At 57.7% G+C, this 14852-nt stretch overlaps 1 protein-coding gene across 3 annotated transcripts; it reads left to right on the top strand.

Moving 5' to 3' along the window:
* The first annotated feature begins 7322 nt into the window (after positions 1–7322).
* Positions 7323–14852, top strand: SLC22A12 (solute carrier family 22 member 12). Of its 3 annotated transcripts, none has more exons than XM_033121632.1 (10): positions 7323–7886; positions 8567–8670; positions 9099–9151; positions 9331–9499; positions 11205–11328; positions 11518–11633; positions 12336–12550; positions 13013–13121; positions 13347–13550; positions 14094–14852. In XM_033121632.1, exons 1-10 carry the CDS (start codon positions 7485–7487, stop codon positions 14155–14157), a joined length of 1560 nt encoding a protein of 519 aa, XP_032977523.1. In that variant the 5' UTR covers positions 7323–7484; the 3' UTR covers positions 14158–14852. The 3 variants fall into 3 exon arrangements, with proteins under 3 accessions (XP_032977523.1, XP_032977522.1, XP_032977524.1); XM_033121631.1 differs by having other exon boundaries at positions 9099–9253; XM_033121633.1 differs by lacking the exons at positions 9099–9151; positions 9331–9499.

The raw sequence follows: 14852 nt of genomic DNA, 5'->3' as shown, positions 1-14852 counted from the left end.
GAGCTACGATGCACATTTTACAGATGAGAAAATCAAGGCCCCAGGAGCCCGGCTTCGAACAGAGACCATGAAACCAGCATGGCCTTTCCCTTGCCCTGCCTGGCCCCTGGTCTGCATGCCAGATCCTGCTCTGGGCACAGTCGGGGACACGATGACTCAGACCCGGCCCTTAGGAAGGAAGGCTGCAGCCCGTTACTTGACAGAAGGAAGAGCTCCAGGCTTCTCCAGTATGGGGGGCTGTTTGGAGGTGTGCAGGGACAGGAGAGGGAGACACTTGCAGGGAGGGGTAGGTTTGGATGGTGGCAATAGCCCTCGAGCAGAAGAAAGAGCAAATAAGTTGGGGGCACAGGGCATTTCAGGAAAGAGTCAATGGTCTCTGGGACTGGGACCCAGGCCACATGAAGGAGGCAGCAAAGCGAAGACTTTGAAAATGGGCTGGAAGAGGAGGGCTGGGTGCCTCGGCCTTGTCTCTGGAGCAGTAGGGAGTCATTGGAGGCTTTGAGCAGGGGGCTGTCAGGCTCCTTCAGAGTGTCCCCCCAGGAGCACGGTCCCACCTCAAAGAATCCACACCGGAGATGAGGGACAGGAGGAGGGTGGAGGCTTGGATGCTACAGTAATTCTGTGTCCCAGGATCTGGGGACCCCAAAAGCATGAGCAAACGAAGCCGGCTATGGCTGCAGCCTCTTCCAGGCACCCGCCTGGATTCAGCCCACCCTGCTGGCCGCCCAGGGACTTGGCTGAGTCACTGACAGTAGGCGCTCCTGCCGGCCTTTCTCCTGCCTGGCCTGGGACCAGAGGCAGCTGCTGTCACCACAGGACATTGGGGGTTGGGAGAAATCATGATCCGGCCAGAGAGAGATCCACATCCAGGTCCAAAAAACCCCCAACCATGTTGACTGACAGCTTGCTTGTGCCCATTCTCGAAATGATGCCATCTCACTGTTAATAATGCCTGATAGTCACCAAGGCTGGCTCTGGGCAGGGGGCACTAAGCCTTTCCACAACCCCTTCTCCCCTCATCTCTTTTGACCCAATTGCTTCGCCTTTCTTTTCCTTGACCTTCCCAGCACCCACCACTCACTCCCACCCACTCAACACCTGACCTAGGACAATTCTATGAGACCACCCAGCTCTCAAAGGAAGTGGTCCCCCTTTCTGCGCGGTCCTCACCTACATGTCCTCACTCCCCTCTTAAGTGTCATCGCAGCCATTTCCCTGCGCTGCACAGCTCAGCTGCCCCATCCCTCTCCATCACTGTCACCTGGCCAGGCCTCCTCCCTACCAAGCCCGATGCCTTGTCCAAGGCAGCCATGCCTGTCCCCTAGCAACAGACTGTGGCTGGAGGAACACGACTGGGCCAGCTGTTCTCACTTATCTAATCTGACTCAAAGACAAGGGCACCACCTGCAATCCTACCTGCTATGTTTCCCTGAAAACAAGACTGAACCAGAGAACAAGCCCTACTGTGATTTTCCAGGAGGACATCCCTGGACATAAACCCTAATGCGTCTTTTGGAGCAAACCTTAATGTAAGACCCGGTCTTATTTTCGGGGAAACACGGTACCTCCCTGGTCCACTCTGCCTCCTCCCCACTCTCAACGGCAACCTCGCTTTTTATTTTGCTGCTCTTTCTTTACTCCCAACGTCACGTCTACGTACATGTTCTCACCTCCTGCAGCCAAAGAAGGAGGTCCTAGGGCCAAACCCTCCTCTGAGCTCTGGATCCTGTCCCCTCCCATGGTCTTAGGGACGCTGCTCCCACAAATGTCCCCTCTCCTGCCAATACCATCAGGTTTTCCCTCAGCACAGGGGATTTCCATCAGCGCCCAAACAAGGTGTAGTATCTCCCACCTTGAGAACAGGCATCAGCACAGTGAGGTGAACCCATGTAGTCAAGATGGCCATCGTCCTGCGCCCTCACTTCGCTTTCCACAGGAGAGACCCGCCGCTGCACCCCCACCCAGCCCACCTCCTAGCTCTCAGCTATGGCGCGAGTGGAAGCCATGTGGGTCACTTCCAGGCTAAGCCGTCAAAATGCAGGTGGATTCTCCACCCTCTCTTCCCCTTCCAGGCTTTATCCACACGAGCAGAGTGACCGTGTCTGACGATGCTGGACACGGTGGAGCCACGAGATGGGAAAGCCTGCGTTCCCACACCCCACTTGGTGCCGATCGGCACCACCCATTTGAGAGTTTACATCATTAAGCAACAAACGTCTATTGTGTTTGAGCCGTTATAGCCTTTGGGGCTTGCATGTTACAGCAGCTGGCATCACGCTAATGACCTCCAACTATATCCCATTCAGTTACCACTTCATCGTCATCATCTTGCCTTAGAGCGCAACCCCTTGGACAAATTGTCTGTGGCCACTATCTCCATTTCCTTACCTCCGATTCTCTGATGAACCCACTCCCACCGGATCCCTCCACGCTCCACAACAAGCCTTCCGGCCATGGTCATTGCAGCCTAGCGGTCACTTCTCGTCCTCACCTCAGGCCACCTCTCAGCAGCACTTGACGTCATCGATTGACTGACTGATACTCTCCTCTGGCTGTCAGGACACCAGTGCTGCCCTGGGTTTCCCACCTCGCTGTCTTTGCCTTGCACAGTCTCTTGCTTTGGATCCTCTTCTTCCTGAACTCTAAAAATTGCAGACAAAGGGCTCTGTCTCAAAACTCACCTCTGCTGTGAATGGCTGCTCCCTAAGTGAGCTCACCCAGTCCTGGACTTGAAATGCCTTTCAGCCCTCGTGACTCACGTCTACAACCTCTACCCAAATACCAACTCATTCACCAACACTGCCACCTGGGTGGCTAACAGCCAGGTCAATCTTATCACATCGAAAGCCAGACGATTTACTTCCCCCTCAAACTTGCTTTCCCCCCCGGCCCATGTTCTAGATCTCAGGAACTATTCCCCCCTTCACCCACCTGACCAGAGGGTCATCCTTTTTCTCCTCTCTCAGCACTCACATCCAACCCGAAGCAAATCAACATAGCTCCAGGGCAAGCACCTCTCCCCACCTGCCCTGCCGTCCTAGCCCTGATCCCTGTCACCTCTCTCATGGACCATACAACAGCCTCCTGGGACCGTCCTCCTACACTTGCCCCCTTTTAGGTGTGTTCTCCACACAGCAGCCAGGGGGGTCTCTCTGCATGTTCTGGCCCCATCGCTGCTCTCCTGACGTCTCATCCGACTCTCTCTTTCGCTCACTCCACTCCTGACTCAGTCCAGTTCCTTGAGCCCACCAGGCACACGCCCGTCCCAGGGCCTTTGCACTTGCTCTTTCTTCTGCTTGGAATGCATCTGTGCTTTGTCCCCTAGGCTACTCAGGTTTCTTCCAATGTCACCTCCACAGAGAGGTCTTCCCTGACTGCCCCATTCAAAGTGGACCCCTTACTCTACCCCTTAAGCCACCCTGTTTCTCTCCATGGCATGATCATTATGTGTCAGTATATTACATTATATTTATTTATTTATTTCAAAGATTTTATTGGGGAAGGGGAACAGGACTTTATTGGGGAACAGTGTGTACTTCCAGGACTTTTTTCCAAGTCAAGTTATTGCCCTTTCAGTCTTAGTTGTGGAGGGCGCAGCTCAGCTCCAGGTCCAGTTGCCGTCTTCTAGTTGCAGGGGGCGCAGCCCACCATCCCTTGCGGGAGTCGAGGAATCGAACTGGCAACCTTGTGGTTGAGAGGATGCACTCCAACCAACTGAACCATCCGGGAGCTCAGCGGCAGCTCAGCTCAAGGTGCTGTGTTCAATCTTAGTTGCAGGGGGCGCTGCCCACCATCTCTTGCAGGACGCGAGGAAATGAACTGGCAACCTTGTGGTTGAGAGCCCACTGGCCCATGTGGGAATTGAACTAGCAGCCTTCGGAGTTAGGAGCATGGAGCTCCAACCTCCTGAGCCACTGGGCCAACCAAAAACGAGACTTCTTAACAAAGACTTGAGGGAAGGGGCTCTCTGGGAGAACATGGAGAACATGTGCCTGCCACAAGGCACAGCAAGTACAATGGCCCTGAGGTAGAGACAGGCCTGGCACATTCAAGAGACAGTAAAGAGGCCAGAGGCGCTGGTGTGGAGAAAACGAAGCAAGGAGGACATGAGCCTAAAGCGGTGGGAGAGGGCCGCTCCTTGTAGGGCTTCAGCTTTCACTTAGTGTGAGATAAGACACCGCCAGGTACTGAGCACAGCAGTGACATGGTCTGATGGAAGTAAAATGAAATCCCTCCATCTGTGTGTGGACAATAAATTGTAAAGGTCACAGGTGGAGGCAGGGAGGCCAATGAAGAGGTCCCTGCAATGACCCAAGGGAAGCAGGACAGCGACCTGGGCCAAGGTGGCAGCAGTGGAGTCACTAAGAGGTGGACACGTCCCAGGCACGTTTTGAAGGTAGAACCAACAGGACTTTCTGGCCAATGGCACACGGGGTGTGAAAGGAAGAGAATGGTCAGAGATGACTTCAGGGCACTGTCCCGAGCAAGCCAAAAGCTGAGATGGGGAAAGCCATGAGAGACGCATGTTGAGCGGGGAGTTCAGCTCTGGCCACGGTAAGTGTGGGATGTTTATTAGGCCTGTTATAAAATGATTAAAGAAAACAACTGAGGTTTATTTGGGTCAGAGAGCTGCACGCCAGGGAGTGGAGCTCAAATCCAACAGTGACTTCCCCACAGCCTTTGGCAGTGATTTGGGGGAACCGTCAGCGCAAAGAGCGTCTCGTCCCACAGGCCGTTCGCAGTTAGCTTAGGATCCCATCCTCGTTCCCAAAACTCTTACTAAACAATTGAAGAGGACAGTGGAGATGGTACAAACAAACTTTATGACATACTTCACGAAGTGGACAGTCTCCACGGGAATAATTGCAAAATGGAGCTAAAGGCCTGACAGTTCTGTAGGAAGAACAAGGAAGAGGAGACCCTTGTTTGGGGTGAGAAGGAGCCCGGAAGTAAGCAGAGAGCCCAGAGGGGCCTTGACATTGATGATGGCTACCTGGACAGACAGCCTTCTGGTCAAGTGCAGCATGTAAAGGGACATAGAAGTCATCTAAGGGTTTGCTGACGTGGCACCCTAGGTAGGAGCGGCTCCCCTGGGGCCTGGAAGTTTATCTCAATAGGCCCCTGAGTATCGGCAGTTGGATTAAAGTTTAGCACTCCAAGAAGAGGTCCGAATCGTCCCAACGATAGAAAAGATAGAGAGAAGAGAACCAAGGCTAAGCACTTTGGCTCCCACGGCCAGAGTGTGAGGAGAAGAGAGGAAACCAGCAAAGTGACTGAGAAGCAGGTGGGGAGGGAAGGAGAACCAATGAGTCTTCTGGAGGGAGAAGGGGCAGGGGCGGTGAGGGCGCGACTCAGGTATGGATTGAAAATGCCACTGAATTCAGCAGCAGGGACATCTTTGGTAACTGTGGAGGGACAGGGCAAAACTTTATAGGAATGAATCAAAAAAGAAGGGGAAGAGAGAAACTGGAGACGAGTGTCGGTGATGCTTTCATGGAATTGTGCTATAAATGAAATCAAGAAAGGAGTGGCACTGAAGAGAGAAGATGGGTTGGAAAGGAGGAGGATTTTTTGAGGATTGGAGGAGAAACAGCATATTTGTCATTGATGGGAATTGTCCAGTAGGGAGGGAAAGATAGATGCCAGGGAGAGAGGGGGACTTGAGCCGGTGGAGGGGGTGGGCTGCAGGGCACACAGTAAGGGGCTGGCCAGGACGAGGGGGAGCACGCAGGGCATTGACGGTGGCAGGAGGGAAGGCAGACCGTGGGGGCACCAAGGCAGGCGGGCTGCCAAGAGAATCAGACGGTTAGCTTCTGACGCCTTCTGTTTTCTTAGTGAAATTAGGAGAAGGGAGACATCTTCTAATGAGAGCGAATGAAAGACAAGGGGGGAGGTTTGAAGACAGGAAATGGTATAAAATACATGGTAGCTCCTAGTTTGTGAGTTCAAATATAAAGCTAACATAAATAAAAAGTCCCATTGCCAAACCAGGATGGAAGACAAACAGAGCAAGAAAATCTGAAATTCCATAGGAAATGGGAACAAGGAAACAAAGGTGTAAAGAGAAAATACGGTAAAGAAGAAAATGTAAGTCCCAACATGCCAGTAACCACAATAATACAAATGGGTTAGAATCACTGGGGAAGTCAGAAGCTTTTCATTTGGATTTTACAAAAGGAGAATTAAGCTTAGTTTGCAGCCCAGGCTGATGAAGTAAACATACCAGGGGCTAAAGGAGAGTCTGGAAATATTTGCACCAAGGTGTTAAGGGTGGTGATCACTGGCTGGTTTAGAAGTTTAGGAGTGATCTTTGTTTTCCTTTCCATATTTTCTGAGTCTTTTGGAAGGTGTATACATTAATTTTATAATCAGGAGAAAAAAATACGAGCTGTTTTTAAAACCAGCTGAAGCAAGTCTTCACGGAACCTGTTTGTTGTCTGAGTTGGCGCTGGGTTCCACGGGTGTTCAGCAGAAGGTCCCCTGCCCTCCCAGGAACTGGAATGAGACCAGCTGGACAATAATAGAAGGGTGCCAGCAGTGTGAAGATGGGCTCATTGCGGACTTCCAGGCGAGAGGGGGGACACGGCTAAGCAAGGAGAGCCCCCTGGAGGAGGAGGCTTTTGTAGTCCATGCAGAATGTGATCCAAGGGGGAGGCTAGAGACAGTATTCCAGGCCGGAGGCACTGCCTGAAGAAGGTGTCTGGTGACATTGGAAAGTCCCATAGAGGGCTCAGGAGAGGGTGACAGCAAAGGGCGGACAGGCATCAATGATTGCAAATGAGGAGAAGTGAGGGCGGGGAGTGAGGCCACACCAGCTGGGAGGCACGGGGTTCAGATGGTGGCCGGTGACTTCACACACACACAGGTCTTCACAGTGCACGGGATGTCGCTCCAGGCTCCCGCCAGCCCAAAGATTAGGAGGCTCCCCAGTGAAGCAGGCAGGGGTGCCAGGGGGTAGCAGCAGCTGCACGCGTTCCAGGGGAAAGCCAAGGCCTCCCCCACGGCCATCAGAGACCAGGCTGCTCCTGGCCAGGCCTCCAGCCCACGCAGGGCAGGGGCTGCTCTTCTTTTGCATTTGTGCCTCCCTCAGAGCTGGGTTAAATTTTGACAGAGGAAATGATTACTAACCCCTATTCTATAAATGCCACCTGGTCACAGTTTAATTCCAGTCTGCGTGACTTCAGTCTCCACTTTTCCCCCTTCTCAAATTCAGCTTCTCCCAGAGGTCCAGGGGAAGCTGCATCTCTGGGGAGATGCCAGTGGCTACAGGGTCCCACCACACAGCCTTGGGTCCCCGTTGGAGCCACCCTGAGTGACAGCTGCTGGCCTCCGAGTCAGCGAAGCTGGGGCCGCTGCCATGCTCCAGGCTGCCTGGCTGGCGAAGCCTGTGCTGCCAGAGAGGAGGTAGGCTCCTGGCGCTGGCCGCTTGGCCCTGAGCCAGCCTCTGTGACGTGGGCACCTCCAGGGGGTCCTTGGAGGGCTCCATGGCCTTTTCTGAACTCCTGGACCAAGTGGGCAGCCTGGGCCGGTTCCAGGTCTTGCAGACGGTGGCCTTGGTGGTCCCCATCATGTGGCTTACCACTCACAACATGCTGGAGAACTTCTCGGCCGCCGTGCCCAGCCACCGCTGCTGGGTGCCCCTCCTGGACAACAGCACTGCCCAGGCCAGTGCCCCTGGTGCCCTGGGCCCTGAGGCCCTCCTGGCTGTGTCCATCCCACTGGGTCCCGACCATGAGCCCCACCAGTGCCGCCGCTTCCGCCATCCACAGTGGCAGCTCCTGGAGCCCAACACCACAGCCACCAACTGGAGTGAGGCTGCCACTGAGCCGTGTGTTGATGGCTGGGTCTACGACCACAGCACCTTCACTTCCACCATCGTGGCTGAGGTAAGGGCCTCTCCTGACAACCTCCCCGAGTCCGGCCACCTTAGAGGCCAAAGTCACTGCTCGTAGTTGGCTGGACTCCGAATGGCCCACTCCCAGGAGGGACCGCCGGTGCAGGCCGCCCCACTCTCAGGGGAGCTTCTAGCTGCATCGCCCTACAGAGGAGGGGGTGGCAGGAAACAGCCTACAGAGGCCCGGTGCTGGTAGAGGAGCAGGCGGCACCGACTAGGTGTCCTGGACACCCAGGCTGGCCCTGCTGCCGCCTGACAGCGGTGGCTCAGGCAGCCGTCTCCACGTGTGGGCTCGGTTCCACTCAGAAGATTCGTTGGATTCCTGAGGCATCAGACAAATCTGGGAAAGTAGGAAAGGCGCCCATCCCAGCAAGCGGGAAGAGCCTCTTTGTAAAGAAGCAGAGGGAGGTGGGAGGAGGTGCCAGCTTGGGGAGGGCTTGACCCTTGACCCGAGGCAAAAGGGAGCAATTAAGGGGATTAGGCAGGAGGTGACAGCCCTTGCTGTCCCACAGGGCCCTGCCCTATGACCCTAGAGGTCGAGGTCACCAGGTCAGCACCCACATTCAGCTGCCTGGGACCTTCCTCTCTAGGTCCTCTGCCCCCTCCCACCTGGGCTTTCTCATCTTCCCCCTCCAACCTCCTGAGCTCAGCTCCTCCCATCTCTCCTACCAGTGGGACCTGGTGTGTGACTCTCAGGCCCTGAAGCCCATGGCCCAGTCCATCTTCCTGGCTGGGATCTTGGTGGGAGCCGCCGTGTGCGGCCAAACCTCTGACAGGTGCGTACCCCTAGTGCAGGCAGGCCCCATTGCCTTCGCTAGATGCTTGTGTGTGAGTGCCCCTCCTGACACCCTCTGGCTGTGCTGCTGAGCAAAGTTCGTGCCCTCTTTGGGCCTTGGTTTCACCGTCTCTCCTCTGGGGTTGTAGAGGAGCATGCCCTTATCAAACACTCACTGCTGAAACCTGCTCAGCCACACGCCTGCCTGCAGCTGCTGCTTGGATGCTCCTGCTGACAGGGAACTCACTTCCTGCCCAGAGTGTCTTTGTGCACCTGCGCTCACGGGCCCTCCGTGGATGAAGGATGTGGGTCTGGCCCCAGGTGTCCCTTTAGCATCCACCTCTGCACAGCGGACAGAGGGTGGGCTCCGGTGGTCCAGAACCCCGCGGCCCACAGTGGACCTGGCCACCATCCCGGTGTGTGTCACAGGTTTGGGCGCAAGCTGGTGCTGACCTGGAGCTACCTGCAGTTGGCCGTGTGGGGCACAGCGACTGCCTTTGCCCCCACCTTCCCCGTGTACTGCCTCTTCCGTTTTCTGGCTGCCTTTGCCATCGCGGGCATCATGATGAACACCAGTACTCTCCGTAGGTCCCCCTGACCCGGGGCCATGCAGGGGAGGCTCTCAAAGGCTCCTGGAATGACCTATGTGGTCTCCTTGCAGTGGTGGAGTGGACATCAGCACAAGCCCGAGCCTTGGCAATGACTTTCAACGCCCTGGGCTTCAGCTTCGGCCAGGTCCTGTTGGCCGCAGTGGCCTATGGTGTGCGCGACTGGACGCTGCTGCAGCTGGCAGTCTCTGCCCCCTTCTTCCTCTGCTTTGTGTACTCCTGGTGGGTGCTGCCCCCATCCCCCTCAGAGGAGGAGACCCTGCCTACCCTCCACCCAGGGGAATAGGAGACTCTCCTCGCCCCAGGGGCAGCGGGCTGGGGGCGCAGGCAGCCAGGGGCACAGGGCAGCAGGGGAGTCATAGGATGGCAGAGTTGGCAGCCACAAGCCCTCGATGTTCACCTACTCCAACCCAGAGCTCAATTGTCCAGGATTTGTCTCCTTCGTCTCCTTTCCCTGCTCCTCTCAGGTGCTCCTTCTCCCTTCCTCACCCTTCTCCCTCCCTGTTCCTCCCCGTCCGTCACCCACCGTGATCCCGTGGCCATCTCTCTCCTCCCACCGTGCTTGGCCCCAGTAGCACGTGGCCAGTACCTTGTCGTGCCCTCCCCAGGCAGCCTCACCTGTGCCCACAGCTCTTCCTCCAAATGCTGCAGACCCTGAATTCCCTCTCTAGTCCTGCCTCTCCCTGGCCACCAGTCTGCTGTTTCCAAACGCCTGTGTGACATCTCCATGATTGGTGTCGCAGCACCAAAATATAACGTCTTTTTACACAGCTCCTCCCCAAGGCTCCCCCCCAGCATGGACAGCAGCCCCCACCCACCAGGTACTGGAGTCAGAGTTGCCATGACACCCTCTCCCTCACCGTCCCCTCCCCCCAGTCCAACAGGTCACTGGCTCTTGTCCACTCTACTTCTGTCAGGCACCTGGATTCCTCCCTCCATCCCCAGAGGCTCAGGGCCCCGGTGGGTGTGGAGCAGGCGCCCCATACTATGGCTGCTCTCGGAAATGGAAAGCATACCTGGCTGGGGAACTTGCACAAGCAAAGGCCTGGGGGTGGAGAGGTGGGCACTACAGGGGGTTCAGTCGGCTGGGCAGACAGTGCAGGAGGTCTGGACTTGATGCTGAGGGCCGTTAGGGTCTGGGTCCTGCCATGGGGAGGGGTCCCTGGGGGTGTGTGGCCAACTGGCACTCAAGAGGGAGCTGCTGTCATCCTGGCTTGGACAACAGGGCCAAAGTTGAGGCAAGGGCTGTGGGGCCAGTCTGGCAGAGATGCCAACTGTTGACTGAGTCGGTGCAGGTGGGGAGGGGCTGTGATGTCAGGACCCTGATGCAGGCATGAGCCCTCCAGGCAGGTGTAAAGCTGCTTGCAGGAAGGGGCACCAGGAGAGGAGCCTGCTCAGGCAGGAAGGCACAGCCATGGAGGTCAACAGTAGGGGCTGTGTGACCTCTGGGCAGTACCAGACAGTGGAGGAAGGACCCTGGTGGCAGGCTTATAGCCTGTGGTGGGCTTGCAAGACTGTGCTCCGGTAGCCACTGGCGGGGGCGGGGAGGGGTGCGCTTACTGCACCAGGCCCACCCAGACCTGGCTTCCAGGTGATGCAGGGGAAGGGCCATGGGGTCAGGAGGGGGGCAGGAAGGGGAGAACGGGGACCCCAACCCCAACCTAAGGGAGGGAGGCAGGGGGAGGGAGGAAGGGTGGCCTGCTGGGGGAGGAGGGTGGCTGAGGTGGTGTGGCTGCCACGCATCACAGCACCCTTCGTTGCCCACCCACCCATATCACCACCCTGAGCCCAGGCTCTGCGGGTACCAGTGAGGCTACCCCCTTGGGAAAGAGGTACAGTGAGGCTAATTCACCCACTGGAGCCAGGCCCTGAGGGCCACGGCAGTGTGACCGGCCTCCCACTCTCCTTCCTCCATCCCCTGCCCTAGGTGGCTGGCAGAGTCAGCACGATGGCTTCTCGTCACAGGCAGGCTGGAGCGGGGCCTGCAGGAGCTGCAGAGAGTGGCTGCCATCAACGGGAAGAGGGCAGTGGGGGACACACTGACCACCGAGGTGAGGCAGGGCTGGCTCTCCCCCCCGGGGTTGGACCCTCAGGCCCTCTCTCTGACCCTGCATGGGGCCCTTGGGAGGCCAACCAAGGGTCCTGAACCCCTAGGATAAGAGTCTTGGGGAGGAGGGCCTGCCTGTAGCCCCCAGTGCTGACAGTGTCCAATACTGCGCCCCGTCCCCCCCGCCCCAAAGGTCTTGCTCTCGGCCATGCAGGAGGAGCTGAGTGTGAAGCAGGCTCCCGCCAGCCTGGGCACCCTGTTTTATACGCCTGGACTGGGCCTCCGGACCTGTGTCTCCATTCCGTGCTGGTAGATCCCCCTTCAGCCCCCATCCCACCTGGGCCCCAGGGAACCTAGCATAGGGCACTAGCTGGCATCCAGCCAGGGGCCTCTGCTGACTCTCACTGGTCCCGCTGGGCTGGGAGTGCCTCCGGGATAAGACCTGCAGCACTGATCTCTCCGAGGAAACGGCCCAGGCCGGATGGGCTCAGGCAGCTGAGTCCACAGAAGAGATTAATAAGGAGGATACATGACAAAGGTGCTGGGAAAGCTGAAGAGCCCAGTAGAATGAGGCAGTCGGAGAGTTCAACGACAGAAAGGCACATCCACCCTCGTTTGGAGGGACCAGGGAGGAGAAAGATACATTATCAGAGCGCAGGAGCCAGGGCCACCCAGCAAAGACCAGAACCGGCGGGGCCTCGGAGGGAGGGCCTGCTCCATGGGACTTGGAGCTGTGGAGGGGACATAGCCACTGCCAGACATGGCACTCAGGGAGAGGAGGGGAGAATACCCCAGCTTCTCCCCTGGCCCCGCCTCCAGCCTCCCACCAGAGCTTCCCATGGACCAAACCCAGTGAGGAGCAGCATTGGCGAGGGAACCTGGGAAATGTAGTCTACAGAGACCACCCTCTGCCATACAGAGCCAGCAGAAGGGGGTCGGAAATGAGTCTGAGAACAAACCAGCCCAGAAGCAACCCACGCCCCAGCCTGACTCGACTTGTCCCACCCCCAGGTTTGCCTTTGGCTTCACCTTCTTCGGCCTGGCCCTGGACCTCCAGGCCCTGGGCAGCAACATCTTCCTGCTCCTGGTCCTCTTGGGGGCCTTTGACATTCCAGCCAAGATCAGCACTCTGCTGCTGCTGAGTCGTCTGGGCCGCAGGCCCATGCAGGCCTCATCGCTGGTGCTGGCCGGGCTCTGCATCCTGGCCAACACGCTGGTGCCCCTCGGTGAGCCGCAGACCTGGGCACATGGCTGGGGGAGGACGGGCTGAGCCAGGAGCAGAGACCCCCTGGCCCCGTCCTCAGAGGGTACTGGGCTGGAGCAAGGACCGTTAGGAAGGAGGCTGCAGGGGTATCTGGGAGAGATGGTGGTGGCCCTGTGGGAGAGGACCGGAGTGGAGGGGGCAGCCTTGTGAATAACTGTGGAGATAATAACGCAGTGATGGATTATGGGGGCAGGGAAATGGGCGGGGGGTGTCAAGGAGGACCCCCAGGGTCTGGTTCTAGATGTCTGAGGGCAGAGCAGATTGGGGGACAGAGAATGTGGCCATGAGGTCACTTAGGACATGGTGCATGTGGAGGGTGTGGGGATACCTGAGTGGAGGTGACTCCCAGACATTTGGAGAGAGAGCCCCGACCTGATCCTGGGGCCCCCGCCACCACCCCCGCTCAGCCAGTCTCTGTCCGCAGAGATGGTGGCCCTGCGTGCAGCCCTGGCCTTACTGGGGCTCTGTGGGGTGGGAGCTGCCTTCATCTGCATCACCATCTACACTGGTGAGCTCTTCCCCACCGTGCTCAGGTGAGGCTGTGCCTGGGCCCAAGGACGGAGGTGCCCGGGGCTGGGAGGGGGCTGGGCGTGGCCTTCCCCAGACCTGGATGTTCGTGCCTTGTGTCTCTTTTCCTGCGGTCTCAGGGCTGCCCAGGTGCGTCCCGGCCCAGCCTGACCCCCTGTGCCTCCCTGCGCAGAGCAGGGCTAGGCCGGAGTGGGCAGAGTGGCCTCTCATAGGTGCCTCTGTGCCGGCAGGATGACCGCAGTGGGGCTGGGCCAGATGTCAGCCCGAGCGGGAGGCATCCTGGGACCTCTGGTCCGGCTGCTGGGTGTACATAGCCCCTCACTGCCCCTGCTGATGTATGGGGCAGTGCCAGTCCTGAGTGGCCTGGCTGCACTGTTGCTGCCTGAGACCCAGAACCTGCCGCTGCCGGACACCATCCAAGATGTGCAGAACCAGTGAGTGGACCAGCCCTGGGACCAACATCTCCTCCCTCTAGAGAACCCTAGAACGGGGCAGGTCTGGCCACCCACTCTCATCACTGGACAGAAGGAAGAGCAGAATCCCAGAGAAGGATAGGATTGGCTGAGAGTCACACAGCACATCTTTGGGAGAGTGACCAAGGGCTGGGTCTCCCCGCTGACAGCGTAGATTTTGTCTCGTGCTCTTTCCACCACTTTCCACCAAATAACCCAGCTACCCCCAACTCCACCTTGAGAGAGGTCAAGGGGAAGGGAGTGTAGCCCTTTGTAAGGGGGAGAGCTGACAGTGTGATGGCGATTGTTGGGGGGTCCTCGCTGGCCCCAGACTCTACTAGTAAAGCCCCTAGATATCTGTCGATGCTGTCACTGCCCACCCACCCTCCATCATGTGCTCAGGGAGCTCAGTCCTGGGTCCCTGAGAGCAGCAGTATCTTCTGAGTCCTCAGGATGGACACAGGTCAGAGGTCAGGGTCACTCTGCACCTGGGAGACGCAACCCCTCCATGTCTTTCCTGAACAGGGCAGTAAAGAAGGCAACACATGGTACTCGGGAGCGCTCTGTCCTGAAATCCACGCAGTTTTAGACATCCTGGGAGCCTACAGTGGGACTGTGGCAGGAGCCTCTTGTCCTCTGCAGAAGACAGGCCAGCAGACCTCCATTTCCAGAGGGCCCGGGGGCTGCCCCTCCGGCCGAGCCCTGTCTCTCACTGTCTGAGGAGCCACCTTCAGGACAGAAGGGGCAAAGGATGGTGTGATTGGCAGGAGGCTGCCCGGTGTACCATTATCCGACCCTCCCTCATGGCTGCAAAAAGGATCAGGGACCAGCCTGTCGACCCCGTGCCCCCCTCCTCAGCTCACAGCCCCCAGGCTCAGCCCCCAGGCTCATCACCCATGGTCAAAACCTCTCCAGCCCAAGAGCTCTGCACAAGGGATGGAGTCTGCTCCTCAGCTTCACCAGAAAGGTGGCTCTGGGCCCACCCCCCTCCTCTCCACACTCCAGCCACACAGCCCGGCCCGCCAGCCATGCCTTCTGCCTGGAACCCCCCAACCACCTTCTCTACCTGACAAACTCCCATTCAGCTTCCCAGACCCAGGCCAATATCCTCATTGCAAGGACCCAGGGCCCAGCCCAAGGTTCTACCTAACCCATGGCCTCAGCCATACACTGTCTCCCACCCCCACCAGCCTGTGAGTATCCAGAGGGTTGGGGTGTCCACAGCTCCCACACAACCAAGTGGAAGGGCATCAGTGGGAGGGAGATAAGAGAGTGAATAAAGGA

This window comes from Rhinolophus ferrumequinum, chromosome 11, assembly GCF_004115265.2.
Source record: "Rhinolophus ferrumequinum isolate MPI-CBG mRhiFer1 chromosome 11, mRhiFer1_v1.p, whole genome shotgun sequence".
NCBI lineage: Eukaryota > Metazoa > Chordata > Mammalia > Chiroptera > Rhinolophidae > Rhinolophus > Rhinolophus ferrumequinum.
Note: the sequence above shows the minus strand (reverse complement) of the source record. Positions and strands in the feature narration are given on the sequence as shown.